The sequence below is a fragment of the Podarcis pityusensis genome, assembly GCF_964106645.2.
Source record: "Podarcis pityusensis genome assembly, chromosome: 1".
Taxonomy (NCBI): Eukaryota; Metazoa; Chordata; class Lepidosauria; order Squamata; family Lacertidae; genus Podarcis; species Podarcis pityusensis.
In genome coordinates, this window is record NC_138028.1 from 48,685,283 (window position 1) to 48,711,688 (window position 26,406).

General features: G+C 43.1%; 1 protein-coding gene across 4 annotated transcripts in view; it reads left to right on the forward strand.

Annotated features, from left to right (window-relative positions):
• The window catches only part of PLEKHH1 (pleckstrin homology, MyTH4 and FERM domain containing H1), a 48,952-nt gene that overhangs the window by 9,871 nt on the left and 12,675 nt on the right, over positions 1-26,406 (forward strand). The window contains exons 3-23 of one of the 4 annotated variants that reach the window (XM_081002086.1): positions 2,765-2,827; positions 4,755-4,916; positions 6,002-6,085; positions 6,804-6,885; positions 9,921-10,906; positions 11,862-11,940; positions 12,861-12,952; positions 14,741-14,891; positions 15,814-15,956; positions 16,217-16,327; positions 16,713-16,799; positions 18,889-19,050; positions 19,935-20,015; positions 20,177-20,356; positions 20,778-20,886; positions 22,160-22,272; positions 23,053-23,226; positions 23,913-24,010; positions 24,413-24,590; positions 24,795-24,950; positions 25,727-25,827. In XM_081002086.1, coding sequence (XP_080858212.1) covers positions 2,765-2,827; positions 4,755-4,916; positions 6,002-6,085; positions 6,804-6,885; positions 9,921-10,906; positions 11,862-11,940; positions 12,861-12,952; positions 14,741-14,891; positions 15,814-15,956; positions 16,217-16,327; positions 16,713-16,799; positions 18,889-19,050; positions 19,935-20,015; positions 20,177-20,356; positions 20,778-20,886; positions 22,160-22,272; positions 23,053-23,226; positions 23,913-24,010; positions 24,413-24,590; positions 24,795-24,950; positions 25,727-25,827 — 3,392 coding nt within the window. The remainder of the gene's footprint in view (positions 1-2,764; positions 2,828-4,754; positions 4,917-6,001; positions 6,086-6,803; positions 6,886-9,920; positions 10,907-11,861; positions 11,941-12,860; positions 12,953-14,740; positions 14,892-15,813; positions 15,957-16,216; positions 16,328-16,712; positions 16,800-18,888; positions 19,051-19,934; positions 20,016-20,176; positions 20,357-20,777; positions 20,887-22,159; positions 22,273-23,052; positions 23,227-23,912; positions 24,011-24,412; positions 24,591-24,794; positions 24,951-25,726; positions 25,828-26,406) is intronic. The other 3 variants (XM_081002087.1, XM_081002088.1, XM_081002089.1) reach the window with 3 other exon arrangements.

Consider the following 26,406-nt stretch of genomic DNA (forward strand, 5'->3'; position numbering starts at 1 on the left):
ACTTCCCCTGCGTGCGAAGACAGGCTCCAGCTGATTGAGCAGACAAGACCAACAGTGGGTCCAAAGGTCGAGAAGGTGGTTTTCTGCACATGCTGTAGAGGGAAGTGAGGGGCAGATGGGGCTCGTCAACCTGAGAAGGTTGCCCATCTAGGAAAAGGAAAACTCTGACCCTAAACCCCCTGAAACTCTGACCCTAAAACTTACAGGATATATTTTGGAGAATAAAAAGCTAGGGAATAAACCCTACACAAATCTGGAGTAGAGTCCATAAGACAGATGGATGGTGCCTTGTACGCATCCTTGTAGCAACTCCTGATGCCAACTTACTGCTCTGCTTTCCTTTGGAGTATATCAGCGTGGCCGAGGGGGGTGTGTGGTCTTGTCATCTGAGCAGCGCAGGGCTTCCATACGCACTGCCCAAGCTTGTGCCCTGGGGAGGTCACTTTGGTGCTGCTAATGGGTTGACTTCATCCCCAGAAGTGCACTCCATTCTCTTTCTTGAGACGATGGAGAAATCACATTGATCCCTCTTCCCTTCTGGGAATAGTAACTCTACAAGAGGACCAACTAAGTTAGTTCTTGGTATGAGCTTTCGTGTGCAAGCACACTTCTTCAGATACACTGAAACAGAAGTTGCCAGATCCTTCTATATAGTGAGAAGGTGGGGAGGGGTATTACTCAGTGGTATTATATAGTGAGAAGGTGGGGAGGGGTATTACTCAGAAGGGTGGTGGGAATGGGAGATAGCTGAGATGAGCCTGCTGACGACTCTTAACGACTGTAATAGGTCTTACAGGAAAAGGCAAGGGGTGCCTTTTCCTGTAAGACCTATTACAAGGGGTGCAAGACCTATTACAAGGGGTGCCTTTTCCTGTAAGACCCCTTGCCTTTTCCTGTAAGACCTATTACAGTCGTTAAGAGTCGTCAGCAGGCTCATCTCAGCTATCTCCCATTCCCACCACCCTTCTGAGTAATACCCCTCCCCACCTTCTCACTATATAGAAGGATCTGGCAACTTCTGTTTCAGTGTATCTGAAGAAGTGTGCTTGCACACGAAAGCTCATACCAAGAACTAACTTAGTTGGTCTTAAAGGTGCTACTGGAAGGATTTTTTTATTTTGACTATGGCAGACCAACACGGCTACCTATCTGTATCTACAAGAGGAGTTATTGCACTTTTACCCAAATGGGATTGCTGCTCCCCATCCAAAAGCATTGGTTTTCCTCAAACAACCCTCCAAGGAAAACGTTATGACAATTATTAAAATTAATGAGCTCTTGTATATAAGCTTGTGAGAACAAAGAACCTATGGGACACTGACCCATAGCCCTCTTTTCCTCTCCAGCAGGGAAAGTCTGTGTTCAGAAATTGTTTTCCCAAGAAGAATGTGAAGGGAGGGGAGGTAATTTAGAGGTCTTCATTAAGGCATAGGAGAAGCCAATCCAAGCCAGGGCAGGAGGAAGGAGCTGCAGACACAGCTCTGAATTGACGCAGAGAAAGCCAGACTCTTGAGAAGAAGTGCAGGGGAAGTTACTTACATGAGATCAGGATGTTTTTAATGTAATTCCAGCTGATTTAATATCCATGCACTGCAATGGTAGTAGATCATCAGCAAAACGAGGATCAAACAGAAGCTTGGATATCAAATTTGAATGGGGGGGGGGAACCAGCTTTCTAAAATCCTTTCATTTACTCTGTCAAAATTAATGCTGAGTCAGTGCTTCAGCATGGTATTACCGCAGCATGGCGCTGAGTATCTCTGCCAACCTGGAACACTATAATAAAGGACGCTTCTGGAAAAAATGGGGCCGCTCCTGGCAGTGCAGTTGAACCATTATTCAAGGGCATGTTTTGCAAAAATGAATGTGGAGCAAGAGAATATAGGAGGACAATCAATCACTCAAGCCCATGAGATGAGCACATGGGAGGTTGAAGTCTCCTGTGTAAATTGGGCCCCAAATGCCGTTGAATTTGCATAATATTTATGTCAATCTCGTACCTGTAAATAACATGACATGGGAATATGTGATAAAGTAAATAGCACTCTTTGAATAGCACTATGATCCTGCGCATCATAGTGATTATATAGTGATGCAGAATCTATCATAAGTCTATCAAAGAGATATGGTGAGTTGAATGCTAATGGTGAGCTGGTGGCTTCTAAGTAAGCTGCTTATAGGAGTAGTGAATAGCATATAAAATGTACCAGAAGGTATCCTTTCCAACCATATAATGAATGTCAAAATTCACTAATGAGAAAATGACGGGTGATAGTGCTGTTAAAAGGGACACAGGTGGCGCTGTGGGTTAAACCACAGAGCCTAGGGCTTGCCGATCAGAAGGTTGGCGGTTCAAATCCCCGTGATGGGGTGAGCTCCCATTGCTCGGTCCCTGCTCTTGTCAACCTAGCAGTTCGAAAGCACGAACTGCAAGTAGATAAATAGGTACTGCTCTGGTGGGAAGGTGAACGGCATTTCTGTGTGCTGCTCTGGTTCGCCAGAAGCAGCTTAGTCATGCTGGCCACGTGACCCAGAAGCTGTACGCCGGCTCATCACAGTCTTCCATGAGCCAGTAGCGGTTTAGTCCTGGAAAGTTGTCTGTGGACAAACGCTGGCTCCCTTGGCCTGAAGGTGAGATGAGCTCTGCACCCCATAGTTGCTTTTGACTGGACTTAACTGTCCAGGGGTCCTTTACCTTACCTTTACCTTTTACCGTAGTAGTAGTGGTAGTAAACATTTTTTCATGTCTTATTTTCTTCTGAAGATGCAAGAACTGGAGCAAAGAGTGGTTGAGGCAGAACAGAGAGCCCAAAATGCAGAGAAACAGGTAAGAGCTTCTCTGATATCACTAGTCCCATAACATGTGAAAACCTTTACAGCTGGATGGGCCCCCCAAGATTTCTAATTATACAAAGGTTTTAAGTTTCAGGTGATACATTTACACCTTACAGTGTTTATAAGCTTTTAATCATGTTTCTAAACCTTGCTGTAGCAGCGAGAGAACTGTGTTCTGTGGGCAAAGCCCAAAAAGTATAGCCTTTGAGTTCTTCTCCAACTCATATCCATACCATACATTTGGAACCCATGTCTCTCCCCCACACAAAAAACCCCCATGGGAACTGTAGTTTGTTAAGAGTGCTGGGAATTTTAGCCCTGTGGGGAGTACAGTCCCCAGAATTCCTTGGGAGAGGTCATGACTATTAAAGTGGTATAAATGTGCTTTAAAAGCATCGTGTGGGTGTGATCACAGGTATTCTGTGGCCGGTTATTCCCACCATTTTTAGTTGCTGAGCAATTTTTGGGACTCACACAGAATCCAGTTAAGCTACCAAGGATACTATTCTTCAACATCCCTTTTTAAAGGGGGAGGGGGAAAGGTGAATGGAAAATTACAGTCCAGGTTGGACCGCCATATCCTGGCCAAACTTGGCGGAGTGAATCAGGCCTGGAGGCTTGGAGTTTGCTGCTGCCTGTTACCAATGGCACCACCCAGCTCGTTATCTAAGGGAAATGGAAAGGCCTTTCGAAATGCCTTAATTAAATCTGACAGGCTTAGGAAGTGGTTTAATACATCATGTGGAGCTGCCACCCCACAAACAGGTATATTGTGCAGGGAAGCAAAAGACGTCTAGGAAATGAAAGGACTTGTGTGCTGAGTCCTAAAGTTGGGTGTTTTTTCTAGCCCTTGAGTTCAGGGTTTTGGATGGTGTCTTCAATGTGCTCTTATCTTCAGATAAGGAATGCAAAATGGTTACTGTCCCAGCTTGGAGGTTTCAGTGTAGAGTCACCACTCAGGCATCAGACAGCTGGGAGGGGCTCTTTCCTTAGACAGTAATTATTCCCAAGCTCTGATCCAAACACCGGCAGCTTGACAGGCTAAGCTTTCTGGCTTGGGGTGCCACACGCTTGCCTTTCAGGTTCAGCGTAGGGGAGAAACTGTTTGCCTCTCTCTGTCTAATGTAGACAGACAGGAGGACAAAACACAGCTTTCTGCAACTCGGGGGCCAGGAATGTCCACTGGAGCATAACCAGCTTTCATGAAGAAATTGGCACATAGACTGGGAAATATCCCGCACGGCATTGCCAATCTCAATTTGAGGCCTTTGAGGAGGAGGTCAGTAGGCTAGGGCGCCGGCGCCGTCAACATTTTAAAAGAGAAAAGCGGAGACTACATTTGAGAAGGTACTCTCAGGCACAACCAAATTATTTATGACATCCCTATAAAGCTTCTGTCCAAAACCCTGGAAGGGGACGGATAACATAGCTGCTGGGATGGAGAGAGGGAGAGACATGTTCATAGAAAAAGAAGGGGCAGGTGCAGAATGCCTGCCAAGTGGCGATTCAGTGCCCCACTTATATGTACCTGTAAGACATGTTTGATGTCTTATTTCTTCTTGTATACTTGGGACCATCTTGCTGTCTGAAGATAACAGGCCTTCCAGGCATTTATTTTAATTATCTTCTGAAAAATAAATTTTCCTTGAGCTTTTGAATATTTAGGTTGTATATCCACTTACCTGGAAGTGGGACTTACCTCAGACTAGACTGAGCAGTGCTGCTAATGTGATATTTTCAACATCAGATACCAGCACTTTAGTGGATGGGATTATACGAAGGGACAAATGTGTGAGAGTACTTTAAGAAGAATCTGCCCTGCCCCAAATAAGGGTCCATTAGTGAATAAGCAGTCTATTCCCACAAAGAGTCCAATGTGTTTCCTTCCCTTTCCCCACCCATTGTCATTACAATGAAAGTGTGAGGGAATCTTTCAGGTGGAAGTTATGGAAGAGAAGCTGAAACTTGCCCACATGAAAACAAGCGGTTCAAGTGTACACAAGAAATACCAGGAGCTGGTGAGCAGAGTGCAAGAAAAGGATGAACTGATCGAGAAACTCGAGACACAGCTGGAAAAGCAGGTAATTAAGCTATTTTCAGCTGGGACACACATCTTGCCTCCGCAGCCAGTGGGAAAGGTACCATCTGATATTATGGCTTCTCTTCCTGCTTCTAAAGTGCATTTATGTCTGTCTCCCCCTTCTCAGGCCAATATTTATTTATTTGAAACAGTTATTGCTGCCCTTGAGTAGAGTTTCCAGAGCAATTTGCAGAAACAATATAACATACATAAATAAAACAGGTGACATCCCAAATAAAATGGGTGAACTCATGCAATGGGACTTCCTCTTTCTCCCCTTGCATTTCCCTCATATGGCTCCCAAATCTGTTCTGGTGTGTTGCGGGTCTCTCTGAAGCTGATTCGAGAGAACTGTGGCAGGGAGGGGGAGGAAGGAAAAGTCTCATTGTGTCTGCTTGCACAAAACTGGATATCCCCCATAATAGTAATTGATACATTAGAAAAAGAACAATATTATTAATTAATTAATTCTTTAAGACTGGAAGGGGGGGATTATGCCTGGCACATAAAGGATAATGCAGTTGGTGCCAGGCACGCTTCTCAATGGCAGAGGGAATTCCACAAACACAATGCCAGCACTGAGAAGGCGTTCTTTTTTTCATTATAAATAAATCTAATAACTACAAACAGGTTGCAGAAAGAGAAGAGAAGAGAAGAAAGAGAAATTAGTTTAAAAAGAAGTATGGGGCAGAAGAGTTAAGTTGTCACAACTGGCAATAAATAACCATAGGAAACAGCTATGTGATTTAAGTCAATAATAGAATATATTAAGAGGGAAAAGATGCACTGAGAAGGCTCTCTCTGTTTGCCACCAGCTTTACTTTAGATGCCTGGAACACCTGGTAGAGAGGCTCTAAATATGACCTCAGCACATAGGCAAATTACTATGGGGAAAGGCATTCCTTCTGGCACCTGAGTTCAATGGTCTAGTTTGATTTGTAGGGCAAGTTTCCACAAAGTCTCCAGAATATTCCTTACTGCTATGCAAGAATTGTGAGCTGTTGCCCATGGCTATACCTGCAATTTCTTCAAGTCAAATGGATCTGCTGCTGTCTTATAACATTTGTCTATTTCTCTTCTTCACAGAAGCAACTGAGAGCGGATGATGCTAAAATTGTCCAAGAAAAGGCTGCCAAAATTAAAGACTGGGTGACAGCTAAACTAAGAGAGGTGATGGCCAGTTTGTTTTTTCCACACCCCTAGTCCATAGAATTGTACAACTGCATTGGCATGAAAGGGGGGCTTGCAGTGACACCTCAGTGGGGATATCCTGCTCTGCAGTGACATATAAACTTCTGCATTGCACTGTTGGAGATGTGTACAGCTGTGTGCCTTCTTTTGTGTGCCGATGAACTGTAGAACTGGGCCAGTAAAGACGCTTACAGTACAACCTATGTACAGTGGTACCTCGGGTTACATACGCTTCAGGTTACAGACTCCGCTAAGCCAGAAATAGTGCTTCAGGTTAAGAACTTTGCTTCAGGATGAGAACAGAAATCGTGCTTCGGCGGCGCAGCAGCAGCAGGAGGCCCCATTAGCTAAAGTGGTGCTTCAGGTTAAGAACAGTTTCAGGTTAAGAACGGACCTCCGGAACGAATTAAGTACTTAACCCGAGGTACCACTGTACTTGTTTAGTAATTTAGTTAGTGAAGTCCAAGCTTATTGGTTAAGCAGATCGTTGTACTGTTTGGCCGTAAATATACAAGACAAAGAGAACTCTTCCTAGAGATAGGCCTTCCTTTCGAAGAAGGTAGGAACTTTCAATTAATTATCTTAATTTTCTTGAAATTTTATTAAAGCCAAAAGTCTGGACAGAACTGTTTGTAAAAGAAATATACTTCAAATGATATTTTTTTAACATAAAGTGTTTTCTTCTACTGTTTCACAGCTTGAGATGGAAAACCATTACCTCAAGGGTTATAACCTGAAGCTGACTGAGCAGATCAAAGTCCTTCAAGCAGCGCTGCAAGGTAAATATGTAATTTTTAAAATAAATGTCTAGGAACCAGCAGGGAAAGTGGAAAGAAGAACCCTCAGATCTCTGTGCAAGTTTCACTTTAGCCATTTGTGGTTTCCTTCTAGTACACAGAGGCAGAATGAGCAGAATATAATATTTCCATTTTCCATCATATATATATCAGTTTTTTTAAAAAAATATATACTTTGAGGCAGGCTGTCAGTGAGATCTCTGTTTCTGTCTCCATACTAATGGCTGGGTCTATTAATTCAGCTGTAAAGGCTATAACTAATGTCAGTGGCAGAAAATCCATTACCTTTAGTGGGGCAACATTAAGCTTTAGATATTATCCTAGGGGTGAAGCTACTTTCTGAAAATCATAAGCAGATTTTCTTTTTTCTTTTTTTACTACGCACTCGGTCATTTCCTGACATGTTTGGATGCTCACAGGCAAAGTTCATGGGTCCACCTAAATGTGGATTGTAGATGTTCCATGGATGTTGCTTTGACACCGATGTTGTTCTTGTACATGCTAAGTACAAGAACTGCAAAATCTCATTAAGCTCTCCGTCCCAAGTTCGTTCTTGTACAACTAAGAATAGCCCCACCCTTTATGTGGCTTACGCAATTTCCGAGGACCAACCAGTGTATCTGTGCTACACCGTTATTTCCTGCAGCTAGTAAATAAAACCCAGGTGCGGATCCTGTGGCAGCCCTCCAGTTGTTGTTAAACTCCAAACTCCCATCAGCCTTAGCCAGCAAGGCCTATTGTCGGGGATTGTGGGAACTGTAGTCCAGCAAGATCTGATGGGCCACAGCTTCCCCATCCCTAACCTAAAGTATGGGTAATATTGTTGTGCCTTTTTAAACCTGTGACATGTATAATATGTCACCCAGCTCAATCATGCATTACATTTTCTAAGGGCCTGTTCACATAGTGTACAATTATGATGAATATTGGGCTCCCATGCCTTTCTACTGCACATAGATACATTGAAAGTTACTGGGGGAAGCCTAGTTTGCATTTATAGTGTTTGTTCACCCTCTGTGCAACTAAATATATGGGTTCTTTGTACTGGGTCCTGAAAACTTCATTCCTCACTACAATATAATTAACATTTCAAATGAAAGAGAATTGTCTTTTCCAAATTGCTCTCACTCGCTCTCTAACAGCAAATTAGGCATAGCCATGATGCATAGGCAAGCAACCTGGAGCACAGGAGAATTGTATGGAGGTGCCAATCCTGTGCCAATATTACCTGACTGGCCTCAGTTCTCTCTGCAAGCACAAGCACCTTTCCAGCTGAAAGCTTTGCAAACAACTTCCCATCCGTTTTGATTGCTAGCGGAATAAAATGATTGCTATAATAACCTGGTATTAAGTGTTCCCAAAATGCCACCAATCAGACAGCTCTGAGTGATACATTGACTCCTGTACATAATTGTACTGTCTCATTGTGTCTGATTCAATTCAGATTCTCCAACATAGGGGCTAATTTGAACCAGGGTTTAATCCCTTGTTTTCCATGCTCAGCATGGCAATGTGACAAGTCATAATGCGTAAAACATTGCCTTTGAACATATGCAGAGTGGATTTTCTTCACTTTTAAATAGCCACAGTCTCTCTACTCTGCACCCAAGTGTGTTTGGGATTAACAGGCAGAACTTCCAAAGAAGAGGTCCAGCCTCATGAGTCTCTCTAGCTCCTCTTTTTTTTATTTTGTAAATTTAACCACCTCTCTGGAAATAAAATCAATCTCTTGCAGACATCTCTACTGATTAACAGATTTATCTACTGTTTTGTTTACCTGGAAAACTGCAGGTACATTTACCATGTTTAATACAGATCACTTTTGACAGCATTATACTGATTATTGATTTTGGTGGTTACAAAGGAATCTTTCTCCTTTAGTGTACAAATGAAGAATGCCGTTTCACTAGTTTGTTGCTCAGAATAGACCTGTAAGAGCTATTGGGGGTGTTATAATCTGAACTGTATTACCTGGCCATATTTGTCCTTTAATTACAGATCACCAGAACCATCAGCATGGATGGGTTGGAGGGGTTTCAAATGATTTGGGCTTAAAGATTATAAATTCCTGTTTTTAGAAGAGTGGTCTAATGGAACAAGTTTTCTACATATGATTATATAACGATCTTGGCTACAAAGTGTAATAATATAATATTAATAAAATTATTTTTTTAAAAAGAGTTTACAGTATTTTGATTCAGTATCCTGGGAGTATTTAATTAATGAAACTAAACTCTTCAGCTGAAATAGTGGCTTACAGATCAAATTTTGCAAAAGGGAGTCACTGCCCAGACTAGCAATCTAAAAGGCATGACACCAAAGACCAAAGGGATGGAGATGGAGGAGGAAAATAAACAAACCCTAATTGTTTAGATATATACAGGGCACAATTATTGCCATGATAAAAAAAATTGTACAAAGTTTATTTATAAAAATATCTATATACCACTATATCACAAAAAATATCAAAGCAGTTTACAACAGTAAAAACAAATCAAAACTATACAATAAAAACATAAAAGTTAAAAACAGGTTACAGCACTTGGGTTTTTTTAGCTTGGAGAAAAGGCGGGTAAGGAGGACATGGTAAGAGGTGCATAAAATTATGAAGAAAGTGGAGAGGGAAAAGTTGTTTTCCTTATGTCATAATGCTTGAACTTGGAGTCGTTGAAAGTTGAATGTTGGAAGATTCCAAGACGGACAAAAGAAAGTACTTCTTCACATAGAACATGATTAAAGTACAACATTTTCTCCCAGAAGATGTAGTGACGGCCACTATCTTGGCTGACTTTAAAAGAGAATCAGCCAAATGCATAGAAGATAAGGCAATTCATGGCTACTAGTTACAATGGCTGTGTTTTACCTTGAGCATCAGAGGCAGCAGGTCAATGAAACATCAGTTGTTGGGAATCGCAAGTGGAGAGAGTGGTGTTGCACTCAGGTCCTGGTTGGTTGTGAGAACAGAATGCTGGACTAGATGGGCCTTCTTATGTTCTGACGTCTTTTCCCAATTGCAGATTTGATGACTGTGCCTTCTGAAGAATCTGTTTCCAACTGCAACATCCAGCTGTTTCGAGACCGATTGTCCTGCCTCCTTGAGAACTCAGACCGGGATTCCAGGATTCTTGCAATGGACATCAAACAGGCATATCAGAGTGTATCCATGAAAGGGGTTCCTTATATAGCAAGTGTGGTATTTATGAACGATGCCTGTGTAACAGGTGAGGTTAACAAATCGGTGCCTTCCCGGAGCTCACTGAGGCTTATCTCTGACTTCCCAGACTACCAGAACTCTTCGGTAAATGACCTGGTCCCCATGGCACACACCCAAATCTGCCCATCATCAAACCACCAAGCTGAGACTGTGAAGTTTCATGGAGCTTTAACTTTTCAGTCTCCCCTGGAGGAACTGCAGAACTCCATTGGTGATTCAGACAAGACATTATCTGACTTGTGCAAGCCAGCAGATGGACTGAGTACTGACTTCAGAACTCATAGGTTGCACTCATCCTCATCTGGGGAAGTGAAAAATGTTCTTAACGGTTCTCTTTCAACATCAACTCCAGCCCTGAAGTTGCCAAAATCCATTACTTCAACCTCCCACAATTTCCCAGGAAGGGAAGCTGGACTAGGTAACAGCATGACCCTCCCCAAAGTTCGGACTCCTAGCAATCCAAGGGACAGCATCCTGCTCGCCAAGCGGCACTATAGCCAACCACAGTCAGGAGCAGATTCCTTCCATCATGTGGCGAACAATGATATCGGCACTTTTAAGCCTATAAGTGCTGTTTCATATTGCCGGGGACAAGTGGAAGAGACAGATATAGATGAGGAAGTAGCTGAGAACATGGAGATGGAAGACTGTTTGGGGGAGGAGGCAGGGATGGATGAAGAGATTGACCAGCAATCTTGCTGTAATAAGGAGACATGGACTTCTGAAACCAGAGTGATGGACCCAGGAGGCAAGCCACCCACTCCTCCGCTGCACAGATTTCCATCTTGGGTAAGATATTCAGAATTCAGTACATGCCCAAGACTTTAATTCACTGCATTTTTTATATAAAAAAACCCCACCAACAACAAATCATTGCAGCTTGGAAATAACTGCATATTGCAAAGGTGTTGTTATTTCAATCTAATGTTATATATCCACATGTTATATATTAGGGACAAATTCTATTTGCCATCGGAGGAACTGGAACAAATAATAATAAGATCTAAAATAAATATACAAAAACTCCTAAACAATACTCCAACCCAAGTTGTAGCAACAGGAAGCCGAGATGCTTTTGTAAATTTTTTCCCCCATATCTCTGCAAGAATTTTCATCTCTGTTCCTCTTTCCTTTTTTTAAAGATGTGTGTAGGTATTGAGAATGAACATATAGAGTGCTCGCTTTGGCAGCACATATACTAAAATTGGAATGATACAGAGAAGAGAATGAACATATATAATTTTGATATGAACTTATTTTCTCCTTTCTGTTCTAATTTCTTGTTTGTTTCACAGTTGCTTCAGGGTATATATCAGAGATTGAAATTGCACATTATCAAGCTAATGCAACTATGACTGCTGCTTCCCTCTTTCAAACAGAATTGGAGGTGCATTATTTGTAGGGGAGAAGCAGCTGGTAAAAAGAATGTTATTAACACCTCCCTTTCTCTTGCAGCTCCTCTTCCCCCATTCACCCCATCCTCTTCCCTCCCAGTGTATGTTTCCAAGAAGAGTCTATTTACAATTAAACCGTAGGTGGACCTTTTGTGTCTCCCTTTCTATCCAAAAGACAGCTTACGCACTTGTGCCACCTGAAAGATATGCTTGTAGTTCAGTTGCTAGTAACTCTCTCGTAAAGATGACAGGACCCGAAGAAGGGACAAAGCAGCCCAAGTTGCCTTAAGTTCACCACAAGTTACATTTTTGCTTTGTCTTTTCCCCTTGATCTTTCCCCCTTGTTTTAGGAGAGTCGGATCTATGCAGTAGCCAAGTCTGGCATGAGGCTTTCAGAAGTGGCTGTTGGGAGTGACTCTTCTAGCCGGAGTAAGTACTAGCCAAAATTGTCCCAAAGACTCTATACATGACCAGATACCACTAGTGTTATCCAGTGGTATATTTTCGGAACATTTGGTCATGTAAACTCTTCTGTGATAAATGTACTACGGACTGAATTTATACCACATTTGCTGGTATACTGTATGTTTGGTGATAAAGGGCATTTAGTCACAGACACAACAAGCAAATTTAGTGCTCCACTAAAGGGCACCTCCATCAATTATGCTTTCTTTGTGATGGAGACAGCGGCGTAGCATGGGTTGTCAGCACCCGGGGCAAGGCAAGTAATTTGCGCCCCCTAACCCGGGGCAAGGCAAGTAATTTGCGCCCCCTAACCCCTAACCTGCCGCCGCTGCCAGCTTCTTCTTGCTGCTGCCTGGGCTGGGCTGGTGTGGTTCTCTCCCGCGCTCAGCGCTGCGCTGGGCAGCCACTGCACTGTCCCTCCCCCAGATAGTCCCTCGCTCTCTCTCCGCACCGCACGCCTGGCACCCACCCCCTCCACAGTGGGCGGCGACCCAGCGGCTCGGATCGGATTCGCACAGCCAGCACTGCAGTGAGAGAGAGTGAGTGAGCCAGGTAGGGGCAGAGAGCTGCGAGTGCGAGCACGCCCCCCCCCCAGATGTTGCGCCCGGTGCGGCCGCCCCCCCCTGCACCCCCCACGCTACGCCACTGGATGGAGATATGGGAGATGAAAGATGGATAGTCTTTACCAACACATAGTCTTTCAGTGTGGTTTCATATATAATGGTCATTTGTTAATCTTGGTCAGAGCCCCTGTTACCACATAAATGTTGATTATCCACATAGCCCCATCTAGCTAATTAAAACCCATCCATTTAAACATGCTGTGGGGATACTAACTGCAGCTTGTCATTTTTCTTTCTTTCCTTTATGTATAAAAATCTCAGCTTCAAATTCTTCAAGCTATTCACCTGCTGGAACATTCACCTGCCTCATTTACAGAAATGTCACTGTGCCTGTGTACACCATGCTAAAAGGGGTAAGAACGATGACACTTTTGTCAGGACCAATATGGGAAGGTGGACAACTCTGAGGGAACAGATGTGGAAAGCAATAAATTGGTAGGAGAGCTCATAGCAGGGACGGAGGAGAAATTTGTTCAGTCAACATTTTAAAGAGAACTGATCTATTTCTCCAGTCCTGACCCATATGCAAATCTGAATACAGGTATCAACTGAATTATGCATTTCTCTGAATTTTGTGATGCAGTTTCAGTACAAATAAAATGGACACAGTAAGGTATATTTTATAGTAAGCATACATATAAGTGCATATTTTATGGGGAAATGCTTTGAAAAGCATACAAAATGTATATTTAGGGGAAATAATGTGTACAAAATGCAAATAACAAGTATACAAAATGTGTGTTCCAGTGTTGTGTGAACAATTTACACACAATTTTGGTTTGTGTTTTTCTTAAACCTGCCAAGAAACTAGACAGAACAGAGCATATGCAAAGCAGACATGTGATGGAAATAGGTCCTTGGAAATCTAATTTCTTATTACTGGCAGAAAACCATAAGCAAAAGTAATTACATTTGTAATAAAGCTATTCAGTTTACTGAGGGGGGGGGGGGAATCAAGCGAACATTCAAATCAGGCAGATGACCATCATACATACATACATGCATGTAATCTAACCCCCATGTAAACTTTGTGCAAGCAAATCAGGATGAAGGCTCAATCAATAGGTTGTCTGCAAGTCTACCATTCAGTCCAGGTCAGTCTCCTTGTATGCATGAAGATGTCTCATACTCACATGGCTACACCTTAAATTGTCTAGATAGCCGTTAAGTGAATCTTGTCTGTGCTGTATGTCTGCACACACACCACACACACGCTGCCTGGTCTCATCCTCTTCCCAGAAGTCAGAAAGACCTCAAGATAGGCTCATATTTGCATTTGAAATTACAGGAAATGACCACGTTAGACGCGTCCGAATGATGCACAACCCAGAAGTAGGCCCAAAATAGCATAAAGACGTCATGGGAAAAGGCGGAGTGGGCTTACTTTTTTTCCCCATGAGATAACTTTTTCTGCCACAACCTGTTAAATACTAACTAAAATAAGATTATGTTGTTGCACGCCAACCTAATCTCCAAGCGGTGTAGGATTCCAGGGGTTCCAAGTGCTTACAGTTTCCTGAGATTGAGGGACAGCAGAGACTGTAGTGTCTTAAAGAAACACGGTTTATTTACACATATATACAACCTGAGCCTACAATGGAGGGGCTCCTGGCATTAACACCACAATAAGATCTTCCTTCTCCCATAGCCAAAGCCTTGGATTCAAGCAGAAATCATGTGTATCTCTCCTTCCTAAGCTTCTGCCTTTTTTTTCTAACCCTAATTGCCATTGGTAGTGGTGATGTGTTTCTCTAGGGCAGGCATAAGCAAACTCGGCCCTCCAGATGTTATGGGACTACAACTCCCATCATCCCTAGCTAACAGGACCAGTGGTCAGGGATGATGGGAACTGTAGTCTCAAAACATCTGGAGGGCCAAGTTTGCCTATGCCTGCTCTAGGGCATGGAGAATGAAATAAACAACTATAGGGGCTTGCTTCTTTTGGTCTAGGGGCAGAGTGTAGAGACAGAACAATGTAACTGGTTTTCTTGTGCTAGCTCTTTTTTTCCCTTCTCGTAAAATGTATATGCTGCTTGACTGTAAAAACAAAACAAAGAACCTCAAGGCAGTTTACGAAAGGTTCTTGTGAACTGTGATGCCTACGTTCCCTTTCATCCTGACTTTGGACGCTTGTTTTCCAGAAAGCTACCCAAATCAGCAACGTTCCTTTCTTAGACGAGTCCTCCGGCTCTGACGATGACTGCAGCTCTCATGTGAGCTTCAGAACCTCCAATGCAGGATCTGAATGCAGAAAAGCAAGCATACCAGGCAGTCCTCGTGCAGTGAAGCGAGGTAAGAGGAAGGAAGTACAGTATTGCTTTCTGGATTGCTGGGAGAAGGAGCTTTAAAATGATTTAAAAGCATCTGCAGGTAGCAGACCAGAATCATCAGGGAATTTGGGGCTTCAACTGTAGTAGAACTATCAGCACAATTCTAGGCACTTCCACTTCAGTGGAGCTTACTGCCAAGTAAGTGTGTTTTTAAAAACCAGTCTAGAGATTATCTTTTATCTGCTATAAATTATAAGTCAGCTCCCAAGCATATAGGGAAAAGTTCATAAACTTTACTGCAATCCTTCTGTTAGTCCAGCTGAAGTCTTGCTGCTTCAGCTCTAAAAAAATGAACATCTCAAAACAGGTCATACACTAGGGAAAAGGTGTGTCAGTTTTGCCTTTGCAATCAAGGCGTTTTGCTAGTAATGTTAATTTTGGGTTATTAGATGACTGGTAAATAGGCTATTTGGGACGCGGGGTGGCACTGTGGGTTAAACCACAGAGCCTAGGACTTCCCGATCAGAAGGTCGGCGGTTCAAATCCCCCGCAACGGGGTGAGCTCCCGTTGCTCAGTCCCTGCTCCTGCCAACCTAGCAGTTCGAAAGCACGTCAAAGTACAAGTAGATAAATAGGTACCGCTCCGGCGGGAAGGTAAACGGCATTTCCGTGTGCTGCTCTGGTTCACCAGAAGCGGCTTAGTCATGCTGGCCACATGACCCAGAAGCTGTACACCGGCTCCCTCGGCCAATAAAGCAAGATGAGCACCGCAACCCCAGAGTCGGCCACGACTGGACCTAATGGTCAGGGGTCCCTTTAGCTAATTAGGCTGTTAGATGATTGGTAGTTTTGTGAGCCTGTTTCAATAGTTTTGCTTCTGCATGCAAGCTTGGTCTTATTGAACCAGGCAAGCATGCATGTTCTTGGGTTCTTTTTATTTCTAGCAGGTGTCTCTATGTCTTCACTAAGCTCGGAGAGTGACTACGCCATCCCCCCTGATGCCTACTCCGTTGATGAAGATTATTCTGAACCAGAGCACAAGTTGCAGCGGACATCATCCTATTCCACTGATGGTGGAGTGTGCAGTGTAAGCTATCCCTCCCATCACCAACACCATCTGCACTTTGGGCAGTCTTAGCATCAGCCTTTTCAAATAGAACAAATCCGGTGCCTGCCAGCTGGCGAGGGGTGTGGCCTAGGGAGAGGGATGTGACTGGGGAGGGGTTCTGGGCTTGGAGGAATCCCAAAGGAACCCAGCTAAAGAGGGCTGGAGGGTCTGAGGTTCCCCAGCCCTGGTTTGCACCTTGTCCATTGCACAGGATAATATATCTGTTTTCTTTCATCTAGGAGCCACTGGAGAAATCTGGCTATTTGCTGAAAATGGGCAACCAAGTGAAGGCATGGAAGAGGCGGTGGTTTGTGTTGAGAAACGGACAGATCATGTATTATAAGTCCCCGGTGAGTTAGTAGCAAATCCTCATATTCAGTAATTTTAATAAACTACTCATCCTTTGGCCATCTTTGATATGTTTTTTTATCCCCAATATCAGTAACAGAATCGAGATATTATTCCCTCCAAAGAACGCACACAAAAACCACCATCACTCACAGTCCCACCTACTAAAATTGGGGCTGTTGATTAATTTATTGATCAATGCATGTTTTCAGCCCTAATTTTTAAAATATTTATTAGCAACATTATCATGTCATTGGTGCTTTCTCTGCTGTGAATATAGTAAACCAGCCACGTATGTAGAATGTTACCTGGAGGTTGTGCCTCACCTTTTCTCCATCCCTTATATCGTATTGTTCATTGTCTCTTGCATTTCCTTCCTCTCTCCAGAGTGATGTCATCTGCAAGCCCCAGGGGCAGGTGGAACTGAATTCTTCTTGCCAGATCATACGGGGTGAAGGATCTCAAACATTCCAAGTGAGCATTGCTTTTGACCTTTGTTTCTTATTTCTGAAGTCTAAAGGGCACTAACAGAGATTGGCAGGGAGAGAAAATGTTTTAATTGAGACAACTTTCCCTGTCATGACAAACCTAAATTGAAGTTCTTGGTTTTCATATGGTTTTGCCCTGCAGAAAAGATCAGGCAGATTAAGTTCATATACTAGAAGACCTGAAACCTAATACTCAACGTAAACTTAACCTTTAATGTTTGAAGAAAGCTGTAGAAAGGTTTTGACACAGCCCACTTTCCTGTAAAGTCTCCCAAGTATTATTGCACTTCTGTCAATAATGCAGAAACGTCTAAATTACAGCACTTTGCTCTGTTCAGATTCATTACACATACTTTTAAAAAAACAATTGAATGTCTTTTATTCCATCATACATAAAATATAAACACAAATAAAAACAGAAGATGCAAAAATATCAGAAATGTCAACAGGGCCACATATCCATTCTCTTAATTTGTCATCAAAATCGGAAGATGTGAGGATACAGATACATTCTCACATCACACTAAATTTCGTAACTATCAGCCATATTTGACAAAGGATAAATTCTGCTGACATCACTTATGCTCATGATGGCTATTTTCTACCTCCAGTGTCGAAGGCAGTATGCCACTGAATACTGGTTGTTGATAATCCCAAGTGGGGAGAGAGCACTGCTACACTTGGGTCCTTCCTATGGGCTTCCTGTAGGCATCTGGTCAGCCACTGTGAGAACAGGATGTTAGACTTTGAGGGACCTTTGGCCTAATCCAGCAGGGATCTTGTTATGTTATTATGTCCCCTTTATACAAAACTTGCAATAGTGCTCCTGCGATGTTTGCAGAGCTGTGCTGCCGCTGGAATTTCTTCTGCTGCCAGTTCTTCTCTGGATATCACCTAGCCCATGAGTAGGCAAACTAAGGCCTGGGGGCCGGATTCGGCCCAATTGCCTTCTAAATCTGGCCCGCAGACGGTCCAGGAATCAGCGTGTTTTTACATGAGTAGAATGTGTCCTTTTATTTAAAATGCCTCTCTGGGTTATTTGTGGGGCTGCCTGGTGTTTGTACATGAGTAGAATGTGTCCTTTTATTTAAAATGCATCTCTGGGTTATTTGTGGTACCTGCCTGGTGTTTTTAAAGGTAAAGGTAAAGGGATCCCTGACCATTAGGTCCAGTCATGGCCGACTCTGGGGTTGCGGTGCTCATCTCACTTTATTGGCCGAGGGAGCCAGCGTACAGCTTCCAGGTCATGTGGCCAGCATGACTTAAGCTGCTTCTGGCGAACCAGAGCAGCGCACGGAAACGCCGTTTACCTTCCCTCCGGAGCGGTACCTATTTATCTACTTGTACTTTGACATGCTTATGAACTGCTAGGTTGGCAGGAGCAGGGACCGAGCAACGGGAGCTCACCCCGTCATGAGGATTCGAACCACTGACCTTCTGATGAGCAAGCCCTAGGCTCTGTGTTTTAACCCACAGCACCACCTGTGTCCCGCCTGGTGTTTTTACACGAGTAGAATGTGTCCTTTTATTTAAAATGCATCTCTGGGTTATTTGTGGGGCATAGGAATTCATTCTTTTTTTCTTCTTCTTCTTCCAAAATATAGTCCAGCCCCCCACAAGGTCTGAGGGACAGTGGACTGGCCCCTCCCCTCCCCCCGCTGAAAAAGTTTGCTGACCCCTGACCTAGCCTGATTTTTATATCCTCGAATGGCATTGAGGAGCAACTAAATTTTGAGTTGTGTGTCATAATAAACAACACACTGGCAATTCATCTCACTGAGTGCATCACAGTTCTGCGCTCCCCCCCCCCCCTTTGGCAGCTCATCAATGCCAATGAGAGAAATAGCTGAACAGCTTCCTAGCTTTGTGTATGTGTGTGTGCGTGGGTAACAAAATAGATGAAGAGTGACAGTGCCTCTATTATGTTTCTAAGGCACTTTTATCTTGCCTTGAAAGGTTCTAGTGAATGTGGCCAGAACATTAGAAAGCAACTCATTTACTGCAATAACAACATTAATATGGCAAAAGCCTTCATTCTTGGTTGTAGCAACATGTAACATTTCCTTCACCTTTAGCTCATCACTGAAAAACGAACCTATTTCCTGTCAGCTGACTCTCCTAACATTCTGGAAGAATGGATTTGTGTCCTTCAAAACATCCTGAAGGTGCAGGCAACCAGTCCTACGGAAGTCCCTCTCAGTGATGCCAAACCCACTGTGAAAGGCTGGCTCACCAAGGTACTGCATATCTGCACCAGAAACAGTGGCCTTTGCCAACCTGCTGCTCCTTAGGGGCTGTGGACTATAATTTCCATTGAGCTAATGGGAGTTGTAGCCCAGAATACATAGAGGGCACCAGGTTAGCAAAGGCTGAGATGCAACACAACTATGGGACAGCACAGGTAGATTAATATCCACTACAATAAATACGCAAAAGAATTAAACCCAGCATTGATAGACCGTAACAAACCTACTGTTGCAATACTTAATTGATAGGTTGGTTCCCATAGACTTTGAACTCGGATTCACCATCTCGTCTCTCAGGTGTGGGCTAAGCAGAAGAGCTTTGGCTGAAGCAGGGTCTGGCCCTTTCAAGAGCTACTTTTTCATTGCTTTGCTGAGTGTACTGTAACAGCCTGAAGGCAGCCAAAATAAAAAGCTCCTCAGAGCAAGGTTCTGCTGTCTTAAGCGGACCAGGGCTTCTCCATGTAGCTGGTTGGGGACATTTTGACATGATCCTCTTTCCTACATGATGGTTGGACATCCCCCGCCCCCCGGACAAGGTTTGAAGCAGTGTTTTAGTACAGCAGTTTCTACAGGTTGGAATTTAAATCTAGACAGCCAAACCAAGTTGGTCTAAGTAGGAATATGATCAAACTCAACAGTGTCTTATACTAAACAAGAATTTAAATTTAAGAATCTTTAATAGGAAGCAGAATATCCTTTCCTTTGTAGATCTTCAGAACTATATTTCAAAACACAATAATCATTATGGTTTTTTTATCAAAGAGGGAGAAAGATAGAAAAGTGTGTGTGCGCAATTCTAAGTTTTCCAGAAAAATTAATGAACTCATGCAAACAAGTTGAAAGAAAATCTTTTTATTCCTGGGCTGTTTCTGCAGGTGAAACATGGACACTCCAAGCTGGTTTGGTGTGCGCTGATTGGAAAAACATTTTACTATTATCGCAGTCAGGAAGACAAGGTATTTTTAATCCGCTTTTATATTCAGCGTTTTTCTCATTGGTCCTAGCCAATAGCTCCTTACACAGCCTATAACCTCCTGTTTTTATTACTATGTATTGATTTAATGCACACATGCATTTTCTACTGTGCAGCCTAACCTGTTTGGCCTTCTTTTCTCAGTGCCCCCTTGGCCATTTGCACCTGCGGGAATCAAAGGTGGAAGAAGTGGATCGCTCCTGTGATTCTGATGAAGATTATGAGGCTAATGGTGGGGGGCTACTTTCTTCCCATTGCACCCTGGTTATTCACCCTCCGGAGCAGAGTCCCACCTACCTACTCATTCGTACCAAACAGGAGAAGGTATTTAGGAAAATAATAATTAACCGCATTATAGAATAGATGCATTTTAAATAATAAATTCTGTTATTTAAAATGTACCTATTCTATTACATACTCATGGGAGGGCTCCAGATTATCAGCAATGGAACATTAAGTATGATATGCTTTGCTGGGAAAATGCGACAGTCATATTTTCCCAGGTACAAAATCTTTGCAATTTTAGTGCTTGCAAAGTATAACTTCCCTCCAGCTGTGAGGAAAGGAGTGCGTCCCTGTTATAGACTAAGAAACAAGCAGCATATGCTGGAGACTGAAGAAATTAGCCCTGTACGTCTATCACTGGTGCCAGATGATACACCCATATGGTATGCTATATGCTTAAAGTTCTTAGGTTGATCCTATGAGATTTTCAGCTCAGTCTTCTTTGCCCTTTTATTCCAAGGATACCTGGTTGTACCATCTGACAGTAGCAGCAGGAAGTAGCAGTGCAAAGGCAGGCACTGCGTATGAGCAGCTGATTGGGAAGCTACTAGATGCAGAAGGAGACCCAAGTAAGTAGAAAGGAAAATATTTTTCCCAGAGAGCTTATTGTGTTGTTGTCATTTGTCAACATGGTGGCTTCCCCTCCTCCTGATCCAAGGTTGTAACAGACAATTTCGAAGCACAAGAATTGGAAATGTTCTGGCAGATAGATACTTTCTTCCTCTTATGACATCTCCACAGTGGTGAGCAGGCACAATGAATGTGCAAAATCCAACTAAGTAGACTGTAAAGACAGTTCTGCTCCCATCCTTGCCCTGGCCAGACGTGGAGTAACAGAGCCTTAATTCAGGCTTCCTCAACCTTGGACAACCTCCAGGTGTTTTTGGCCTACAACTCCCATGATCCCTAGCTAGCAGGACCAGTGGTCAGGGATGCTGGGAATTGTAGTCTCAAAACATCTGGAGGGCCAAGGTTGAGGAAGCCTGCCTTAATTAAACGCAGTATATTTGGACTATAGAAGATAAAAAGACTAAATGGTGTTCTTCTCACAACTGAAACAAGACCTTTCTATAAGTGGCCTTTTTGCTGTTGTGGTGTTAATCAGAAAAGTTAGAGCTTGCCGATATGAAGGTTGGCGGTTTGAATCCCCGCGACAGGGTGAGCTCCCATTGTTCAGTTCCAGCTCCTGCCCACCTAGCAGTTCAAAAGCACGTCAAAGTGCAAGTAGATAAATAGGTACCGCTCTGGCAGGAAGGTAAACGGCGTTTCTGTGCGGTGCTCTGGTTCACCAGAAGCAGCTTAGTCATGCTGGCCACATGACCCGGAAGCTGTCTGCGGACAAACGCTGACTCCCTCGGCCTATAGAGCGAGATGAGCGCGCAACACCAGAGTCATCTGCGACTGGACCTAACGGTCAAGGGTATCTTTACCTTTACCTTTACATGCTCAGGGCACATTGCTTGAGAATGCAGATGAGTGCCTAATATTTAAAAGATATTCTGTAACAAAACTCCCTGCATGTTGAAACCTAGCAAGTCTGGGAAGAGGATTTTAGCCTGACCTTCTCCCCAATGTCCTGCATTTCCACTAGTGCAGAGTTTTTAACATGGCAGAAAATTCAAGCACATAGTTCCTCACCTGCATTTTGAAATGGGATGGTCCCAGGTGGGCTGTGCTTTGTGCTATTTTCTAACTGTGCTGAATGGCTCTAAGTCCAAAGATGCTGATGAAGTAGCGTGGTGCTGTCAACTTCTGATTCATTCGCCAGAGTTTTAATATTCCTTTGCAATATCCCTTGCCCTGTGCAGCGTCTAACTAGCTTTGTCCCTCCCACTAATTCAGATTCTCCCTTGTGGAAACATCCTATGCTGTGTTACAGCAAAGAGGGGCTGCAGGCTTCCCTCACCACTCTGCCTTCAGAAGCACTGCAAACAGAGGCCCTCAAACTCTTCAAGGTATTTACAGAGACGGCTCTCCAAATATACTATTCAAGCATTTTATTTTATTTTTGAAGAAAGATGAAAGGGAGAGTCAAGTTTGCACAAGGCCCAAAAGCAACTTAAAATTCTTTCCTTTCTCTCTTGCTGCCCCGTAATCTTGGAACTGCCTTTTGGAACACCTACAATGCCCATTATCTTGCTTAATTCAAATCCTTCAATACCCTTTCATGAAGCCTTTGACACAGTCCCCTAGTTCCTACGTCCTACAATAACACAGACTGTAACTTAGCATGTGCAACTGAAACAACCACATGTTGTTTCCCTGTTAAGCCCCTGCCTCTGCTTCACTTCCTGTGCCATATACTGAATTGTAAGTTCCTTGGGGCAGGAACATGTCATTTTGTAATCTCTTCTGTAAAACGCAGTGCATGCTGATGGCCCTATCTAAATACAGTCAAACCTTGGTTTTTGAATGTCTCTGCTGCCAAACATTTCGGAAGCCAAACACCAAAAACCCGGAAGTGAACGCTTAACTGGAAGTTAAACGTCTTCCAAGGTGCGTTTTTCATTTTTTCCCATTGACTTTGCAACCAGCCCTTTGATCCTTGGTTTTCAAATGTTTCGGAAGGCGAACGGACTTCCAGGACGGATTACGTTCAGAAACCAAGGTTCCACTGCAGTCATCGTCATCGTTGTCGTAGATGATAAACTTGTTAATGGTTGTGAGGAAAATTTAATGATACTATCGCTTCCATCTCAGTTAATGTACTTCTGTTCTCCACCCGCCTTTATCAGTCTTGCCAGCTGTTTATCAACATTCCTGTGGAAGCTCCATCTATTGATTATCATGTGACCCTGGCTCAGACAGCACTCCAGGTCTGCCTGACTCACAGTGAGCTACAGAATGAAATCTATTGTCAGTTAGTCAAACAGACCAGCAGGGAAGCTCAGAATCACTCCGTCATCCAGGTGAATGTTCTGCTGTTCAAGGTGCCGATTGCCACGTCTGAATTTAAATGACTTATTAACAGAGAACTTCTTGACATGTTTGCATTTGCACTGGAGACAATTGTATTTATTTCCACAGAAACTTTTTTTCTTTTTTACTTTTTTGGTCATGTGTGATAAGTAGTTTGATTCCCTGCAGAAGGGTAACATGTAGACAAAGCCTGAGAAATGATAACTGAAAAGGTAAAGTCAGAACATACTCATTCAGCTGCACTGGATATAAAATGGAAGACTTCACAGTGACACTGAAAAGTGGTTGATCACTGCCTCAGAAAACCTGACTATGGATCTACTCACCTAATGCCTAGCTTAGACCTTATACTGGTCTGATAGTGATTGAATGAAGCCTTGTAGTAAGGCTTATTCATGTTTGATGGGAGCTGAAGCATATTTTTAAAGATAAGGGCACCCAGGCAAGCAACCTCAGTAAATTGCTGCTCCCCTCGTAGAGTTGTATCTATTTACACTAGGTAAATATCCTTTGCAAAACTGGCTCCCTCCCTCAAAACTATTGCTTCGGTAGCATTTGTGATGTGTGAATCGACCATCCATGAGAATTGGGTAGATGATATTTTTGTCTTGAGAATAAATGGCAAGGACAACAGAAATGGTGGCTTTATTCACTGTAACCCTGTTTTTCTTCACAGTGCTGGCAATTACTTGCTCTTTGCGCGCCTCTCTTCCTGCCTCAGCAACATTTCCTTTGGTATCTCAAGCATCACCTACAGCAGCATGCAGATCCCAGGTGAAGAGCTTTGTCTTGTCTGGGTTAAACTGGAGTCAATTTCTATGAATGGCTCTAATAGGACAGGATTCAATTTATTCTCACTAGCAGAAGAAATGTTTAATTTTGAATCCATGGCTGCAGCTATGGGAGAAACAATACCATTTGGGGGTGTTAATGCTGTGAAGCCCTCCATTGCAGGCGCAGGCTGCATATATGTGTAAATAAACCATATATCATAAAAACACCACAGTCTCTGCTGTGCCTCATTTCCAAAAGGAAGCACTGACCCTGGGTGAGCGCCTGGAACCCCTGGTGATGTGCAACAGCATGATAGTTATTGAAAAAGCAATAATTGCAATAGTGCAATGGGTGTTTCTGAAACATATTTTACTCCCCCCCCCCCCCCGCTTCTTGATTTAGAACTGAAATAGGCAAGTATGCCATCTACTGTCGAAGATCAATGGAGCGCACTTTGAAAGCTAGAGAGCGAGAAGCTAGACCTTCCCGAATGGAGGTCGTGTCCATTTTGCTGAGGAATCCCTACCACCACTCACTCCCCTTCAGCATCCCAGTACACTTCATGAATGGGACCTACCAGGTGAGACACGAGGGCTGGGTGACTTTACACTGAGAAGATATCAAGGCTGGGTAAAATGACCCATTATGTCCTCTTCTGCCTCAGTACAGAATTTGCCATGGGTTATACTTGCTGATGGATCTGTACAGCTAAACTGTGTCCATGTGCTCACCCATCAGCAATGATTTTGTCTTCATGATTGTTTTCTCAACTGTTTCATTTCAGGTGGTCGGTTTTGATGGCTCCTCAACCGTGGATGAGTTCTTGCAGCGGCTGAACCAGGAGACAGGAATGAGGCTGTCGTCGAACTCAGGGTTTTATCTATTTACAGACGATCCTTCTGGTAGGGATCTAGAACACTGCCTACAAGGCCCTATGAAGGTGATTATGCATGATTGCTCATTATTATTATTAATTAAATTTCTATACCGCCCTTCATCTGAGGATCGCAGGGTGGTTTACAATATAAAAACACAGAAACATATAGTACAGTAACAAACAAAAGTGATAACCCTGCCACACACAGTTTAAAAGTTAATAGATTGTTTAATTAGCCAGAGGCGTGGGAGAAGATGAATGTTTTTGCCTGGCACACTGGGTGAGCCTCCCTGGGGTGAGCATTCCACAAGTGGGGAGCCACTGCAGAAAAGGCCTGTTCTTGTCTTGCCACCCTCTGGACATCTTGTGGAGGAGGCACATGAACAAGGGCCTCAGATGACGAGAACACAAAATACATAACCCCCAAAAAACCAATATAATCCAATAACCGCCCCTCCCACAAACACATTAACTGAGTAAATACATTATCATGTATTTAGTTTAGTATTGAGTAAGGATTATTATTTAACTAGACTAATGATATGGAATTATTTTTGATGAAAAGAAAGGTGAATATTTTGTTTTATATATACAGCATACACATCTGTAAATATTTAATTGAAAATATGTTGGCACTGACTCTCTTGTTTATTTATTTATTTGTTTTGTTGTCCAAAGAAATAGTTAAAAGTTTTTCATGGCTTCTAAATAGTCCCTGTTCAAATATTATCACAGTGGGTATTCAATATTTTATAAGGATTCATGTCTCACTGAAATGACTAACGTGAAGTTTCTGTCTTCAGCCTCATTCAGTCTCCTTTATTGTTATCTTTTAAAAGATCTGTGATGTCATTTCAAAGTGGGAGCAAGCTCTGAAAGAGTTGAATCCTGGAAAATATGAAGGTGGCACGAGAATCGTGAAACTAACGTATAAAAACAGGTACTGCCCACTGCTAGCTTGGATTGGTATTGCATCCCTATGTCTTGTGGAGCTTAAGGTTTGATCCAGCTTTATACAGTGGTACCTCGGGTTACATACGCTTCAGGTTACATATGCTTCAGGTAACAGATTCTGCTAACCCAGAAATAGTACCTTGGGTTAAGAACTTTGCTTCAGGATGAGAACAGAAATCGCGAGGTGGCGGCACGGCAGCAGCGGGAGGCCCCTTTAGCGAAAGTGGTGCTTCAGGTTAAGAACAGTTTCAGGTTAAGAACGGACCTCCGGAACGAATTAAGTACGTAACCAGAGGTACCACTGTACTGTATCCCTATTTAAAATAATTTCTGTTATTTAACTAGAACTGAAATTAATTGGGGGGGGGGGAATTAATTGGGGTGGAATTGTTGAGGAAATTCTCCTAACTGAAATTTGGATGCAGAAGTTCTAATTCAGGCTGCTTAACTGGGACTTATCAACATGTCCTATTAGAAATGTTTTTGGATGTGGCATATTTGGGTGGAGAAACAGATGTTTTTATTCAACTGCTAAGTACCAGATGTGGCTTACTGGGTGGGGCGG